This window comes from Cyprinodon tularosa, unplaced genomic scaffold, assembly GCF_016077235.1.
Source record: "Cyprinodon tularosa strain WSP-4 unplaced genomic scaffold, ASM1607723v1 ctg164, whole genome shotgun sequence".
Lineage (NCBI taxonomy): Eukaryota > Metazoa > Chordata > Actinopteri > Cyprinodontiformes > Cyprinodontidae > Cyprinodon > Cyprinodon tularosa.
In genome coordinates, this window is record NW_024038475.1 from 424,676 (window position 1) to 426,882 (window position 2,207).

At 37.5% G+C, this 2,207-nt stretch overlaps 1 protein-coding gene across 1 annotated transcript; it reads right to left on the minus strand.

The window, feature by feature from the left end:
• LOC119780647 (granzyme B-like) lies at nt 1–1,676 on the minus strand. The gene is made up of 5 exons (XM_038280751.1): nt 1,596–1,676; nt 991–1,210; nt 766–895; nt 405–620; nt 1–292 (listed from the first exon to the last, which is right to left on the minus strand). Exons 1-5 carry the CDS (start codon nt 1,651–1,653, stop codon nt 158–160), a joined length of 759 nt encoding a protein of 252 aa, XP_038136679.1. The 5' UTR covers nt 1,654–1,676; the 3' UTR covers nt 1–157.
• Nucleotides 1,677–2,207: the final 531 nt, after the last annotated feature.

The window sequence follows — 2,207 nt, forward strand, 5'->3', positions numbered from 1 at the left end:
AACTACTCAATAGTATGCTGAAGAAAAAAATTTGCAAAGGTAAGTTTTATTAAGGAACAAAGAGGGACAATTATTATTTTTTTCTCATTTCAATCAAACAAAAAGTTAAATGCTTCAAGTTGAATGCATTAAATTCAAAATTAGTCTAATGCTGATTTCAAGGTTGCATAACCTCTTTAATCCAATCCATATATTCAGGTATCTTGGTGTATTTGGTCAGATCTTCCAGCTGTCCTGAGATCACTCCATAGGCCTTTCCATTCTCGCAGACTAATGGACCACCATTATCTCCCTGAAAGCACATACAGAGCACGTGATGAGTGTTAAAATGAAACAGATAGATTGTTTGTATGACATAGACTAAAAAATAAATAAGATGAGGAAACAGAAATTAATATTCCTACCTCAGCTGGTCCCTTCTTCCCTTTGGAACAGAAATCTTTTTCCTCGGGACACATTTCATCGTCAGTGAGAGTCACATTGACCTCCATGAGTTTTGAAGAAATTTTATTGTATTCTGTCCTTCCCCAGCCAATGACTAGACACATTTTCGGAGAGTTGTCAGCCTTGTCTGCCATTGCAATTGGGTTTATAATTTCTTTAGCAGCTCTCTTGGACAACTAAATAAAAATGGAACAAACATTAGACTAGAATCCCAATAAGAATAAAAATAATAATAAAAAAAAAAATACTGTAAATAGTTAAAATATTGATATATATTCTGCCATTCAAATAAGTCAATATAAATTTTTAAAACTACATTACCTTCAATAGCATGATGTCATTTGTGAGAGTTTCCTCTTTGTAATCCTTATGTGGAAAATGTTCTTTAACAGATGAACATTTCATCCGTTTGTCATCAAGACTGTTCATCCCAAAACAGACATTATAGGACCTAAAAAGAGAAAGTAAGGAAGACAATTGTAAATCTTAACTAATATTTATTGCAACATAATTTGGGTATAGATATATATATTACGTTTAACTGACTCGGCCTTGCAGTGGGCGGCAGTCATTACAAAGTCTTCACTCACAAGGAATCCACCACAGGTAAAATTCCCTTTTTCTTCATCATAGCCTTCCACATGCACCATGTATAGTCTGCTGTGTTCTGCACTCTTATGGACTACAATGATTCTTCCTGCATGAGCTGTTTGACATTTAAAGTGGATAGAGTCCAGGACAGAGTGGCCATCGATTACAGCAGTGACTGTGAACATAATTCAAAATAGTTACATCTATACGGAAATGTTAACCTACATATGACCAGAGTTGCATAACTCAACAGAAAGTAGTTTCAAGATTACCTAAACAGTGAGAAATTGTCTTTGGTTTAGTGTATTATAACCTATGAAGTTTAAAAGGCACAGCGTTGTTTACATTTACTCACTAACAACTTTCTATAGTGGGTATTTGTATGAAAACAACATATTCTATCATTTATCAGTTTTCCTTATTATAATTCACTATTGTTGTGATGATTGACATCCGAACAGTGTTATGACATTTTAAAACTAGCATCAGATGAATCAAAAAGAGGTTATACATTAGATAAATATATGCATAGGTTTGATGCTAGCATAAAATACACTCACCTTGACTATTTAAAGCAAGCACAAGTACCACCAATACCAAGTTGCAGTATATGAACATGATGATTTTGCAATCTGAGCTGTCGGGAGGGCAGCTCAACCCGGAGCTCCATGGAACACGTTAATGATACAGAGCGTCTACGCCCCGCTGCCGCGCTTTAACGCAGCCACTCTAGTCAATTGCTGAGTTCGAATTCAGCGACTTCGTTTGGCGGCCGATTACGTCATAGCGTGGCTCCTTGACGTGTTTGGATTGGAAGACTCCTTGTTTTGCAGCCAACAAATGCAGCCTTCTTTTTGCCCATTTTGAAGGATGGGTCCGGTGTATTCTCCATAGGCTAGGATATTCTTTGATTGATTGCAAGTCCAAGCAAGCTGGCTGATCGGTGCTCACAGGAAAAAGGCGCCAAAGAGTGGTAAATATTTTAAGCATGAAAGCTGAAGAAGGCTGCACCTGTTTGAATCCATAGTCAATCTCTTCGGGCCTCCTTATTTTCACGACCCTCGAAGGACCCAGTCCAGGTAGACTGAGTTCTTTAAGGATGCAGCTGCTGAAATCAAATACACCCAATGAGGTTGGTTCCAATCGGTGCACCACGGACAGTTCCTAAAGCT

Excerpts from the sequence above, each read along its gene's own strand:
- LOC119780647 (XM_038280751.1), bottom strand. The coding sequence starts at position 1,653 with ATGTTCATATACTGCAACTTGGTATTGGTGGTACTTGTGCTTGCTTTA. Across the intron at positions 896-990 it reads GCCGCCCACTGCAAGGCCGA|GTCCTATAATGTCTGTTTTG; the intron begins GTCAGTTAAACG and ends TTCTCTTTTTAG. Across the intron at positions 621-765 it reads ATGACATCATGCTATTGAAG|TTGTCCAAGAGAGCTGCTAA; the intron begins GTAATGTAGTTT and ends ATTTTTATTTAG.